This window comes from Penaeus vannamei, chromosome 1 (assembly GCF_042767895.1).
Source record: "Penaeus vannamei isolate JL-2024 chromosome 1, ASM4276789v1, whole genome shotgun sequence".
In the NCBI taxonomy this organism is placed as follows: domain Eukaryota; kingdom Metazoa; phylum Arthropoda; class Malacostraca; order Decapoda; family Penaeidae; genus Penaeus; species Penaeus vannamei.
In genome coordinates, this window is record NC_091549.1 from 19,172,093 (window position 1) to 19,174,592 (window position 2,500).

A 2,500-nucleotide genomic window follows, 5' to 3' on the forward strand; every position below is an offset into this window, starting at 1 on the left:
TATACATAAGTACTCGAAGTTTATTGAAATAGGATACCACTTTGTGAACACGGTAATGTGTTTTGTTGATAAGCATCACTTTTGTTTCTTTACCTCCCCTAAAAATAGGACTAAAATGCAGTTGCCGGTATTCGGTATTTGAGAGGACGGATATAATACTCATGACAGAATGTTTTAAAAAGTCAGTGTCTTTGCATCTTACCCAGAAATTAGGCTACGTAAATATACTGTAAATTATATCTATTGCGGTCAAACTGTCAAAAGAATATGATTAAATCCATTCGACTGTATATGTCTGGAGCTAAAGTAACAAATCGCTCATTCAATAATTCTGTGATGATTTGCATATAACCACGTGTACACAATCACGTACATAGATACACACGAGATCACTCCCACGGAATCCAGTTTTATTAATTTAATATGTTTTCATTTTTCGAAGTTTTGAATTATCTGAATAGACGAGCTTTGAAGTCTGCGAAGAGGAACAGTCTTTCTAAAAATAAATAACTAAACATAAAATAAATAAGTAAATAATAATAAAAAAAAACAGGATGAGACAGTTAAAAAGAAAACTCCGGTCGTGTCTTATTTTTTTACATACATCTTTCGGAAAGTTTTCGTCTTGGTGATGGAATCCTGTTAAAAATTTGTCTGATACTTACTAAAGTTGTTTTTACTTCTCCTTGAGCAACGGATGACAAAGACAAGTCGCAGGACTGGAGAGGGAAGAAGAAAAAGAAGAAGAAGAGGAGAGAGAGAGAGAGAGAGAGAGAGAGAGAGAGAGAGAGAGAGAGAGAGAGAGAAAGAGAGAAAGAGAGAAAGAGAGAGAGAGAGAGAGAGAGAGAGAGAGAGGGTGGGGAGGGAAATGGAAGGAGGGGATAGAGAGAGAAAGAGAAAGGGAAGGAGGGAGGGAGAGAATGAGAGAGAGAGAGAGAGTGAGAGAGAGAGAGAGAGAGAGAGAGAGAGAGAGAGAGAGAGAGAGAGAGAGAGAGAGAGAGAGAGAGAGAGAGAGAGAGAGACAGAGACAGAGAGAGAGAGAGAGAGAGGAGGGGGGGGGGGGGAGAACATGGTGAAAACGTATGAACCTAGCAACAATACCTGCAATATACGAACAAACACCCAAACGTGTATATGTATATTCATCTTTTCTTTTTCTTTTTTTTTATCTAACTGATCATCAATACTTCAAAAACCTTACTTCTCGACCCTTACTGTGTGCTGCCACGTCTGCTTTCTCAAACACACGTAATCTGCAATACATCGGCTTTTCTCAGAAACCTTTGGCTTATGTGGAGGTAGGTATCGTCGGTCACGCACGGGTTTTCTCCGTGTTCGTGCTGAATAAATGGTCAATGTATATCTATCTGCTAAAAGGTAAGATGAATATATAAAAGGAGTAGAGATGAAAACAAGCAGTTCAATCTGAACAAATGGACAGTCTGTTCATTATTTGAAGTGCTGAGATGTCTCGTTTGCATTGTTTACATTGTTTTGCTATTTGAGTTTAAGATAGTAAATCCGGTGGTATTGTGAGATCATGATGGTGGTGATGGTGATGGTGGTGGTGGTAGTGGTGATGAAGATTATAATAATTAAGATGATAATGATGATTATCATCATCATGACATGCTCATTAAGCATTTTACAAGATAATTAAATTATTATCTAAATTGCAATTTTAAATATTACACAATAAATTGGTTGTTAAGATGTGTTCGAAATAAGGATGAATGTTGAAAAGATATCTTCACAATACAAGAGACGCATTTAACAGGGTTCGAATCTATCTTCTTCAGAATATCATGTATTTCCGACGAAGATACACTCGAAACTGGTTGAATACATCTCTTGTATTGTGAAGATATTCACCCTCATGTATTTCTGAAGACGATATATTCGAAACTGATTGAATATATCATGTATTGTGAAGCTGTTCATTCTCATTCACACATATTCTACATTTGTCACAATGAATACGGTTCATGGATTTTGTATGAGATAACCATGCACTGAGTTACAGAATTGTTTTCTGTATATTGTCTCCGGAGGTTCTAACAAAGAGAAGTTGACTACTATTAATGTGAATATTTTGGTAAAATATTTAGTATATCTTTTCTCAATGTTTTGTTATCTTTTGCATAGGTGTTGAAAAGAATGTATGAATCATTCAGTTTTGTTAATCATAACAAGCTGACATTATTACAGACGGTCAAGAAGGTAACAGATGTGTTGCCAATTGCTTTATTATTTGTTGTCTGTTTATACATGTTTTATGCTAATGACAACTGTTGATGCGCCATATAATTTTATATAATCTATCAATTTGCTCGTGTTATATGAAAATAAGCGACGTTGTGGTTTGTGTTTGTCTTCAAGGCCTGGCATATACTTTCTCTTTCCTTCCTTCTCATTTTTAACGATAACCTTGTCCTAGAGCAAAGGATAGTCGCTTTAACCACGCAGTCTAGAGATAAGCTTTTCTGGCATATCAGAGGCC

At 36.1% G+C, this 2,500-nt stretch overlaps 1 protein-coding gene across 2 annotated transcripts in view; it reads left to right on the plus strand.

Annotated features, from left to right (window-relative positions):
• The window catches only part of LOC138861453 (solute carrier organic anion transporter family member 74D-like), a gene marked incomplete at its 3' end in the record, with an annotated part of 19,673 nt that overhangs the window by 980 nt on the left and 16,193 nt on the right, over positions 1–2,500 (plus strand). Inside the window, 1 exon segment of one of the 2 annotated variants that reach the window (XM_070120564.1) lies at positions 1,064–1,298. Within the exon segment in view, the coding sequence (XP_069976665.1) occupies positions 1,083–1,298 (216 nt within the window). 2 annotated transcript variants of the gene reach the window in all.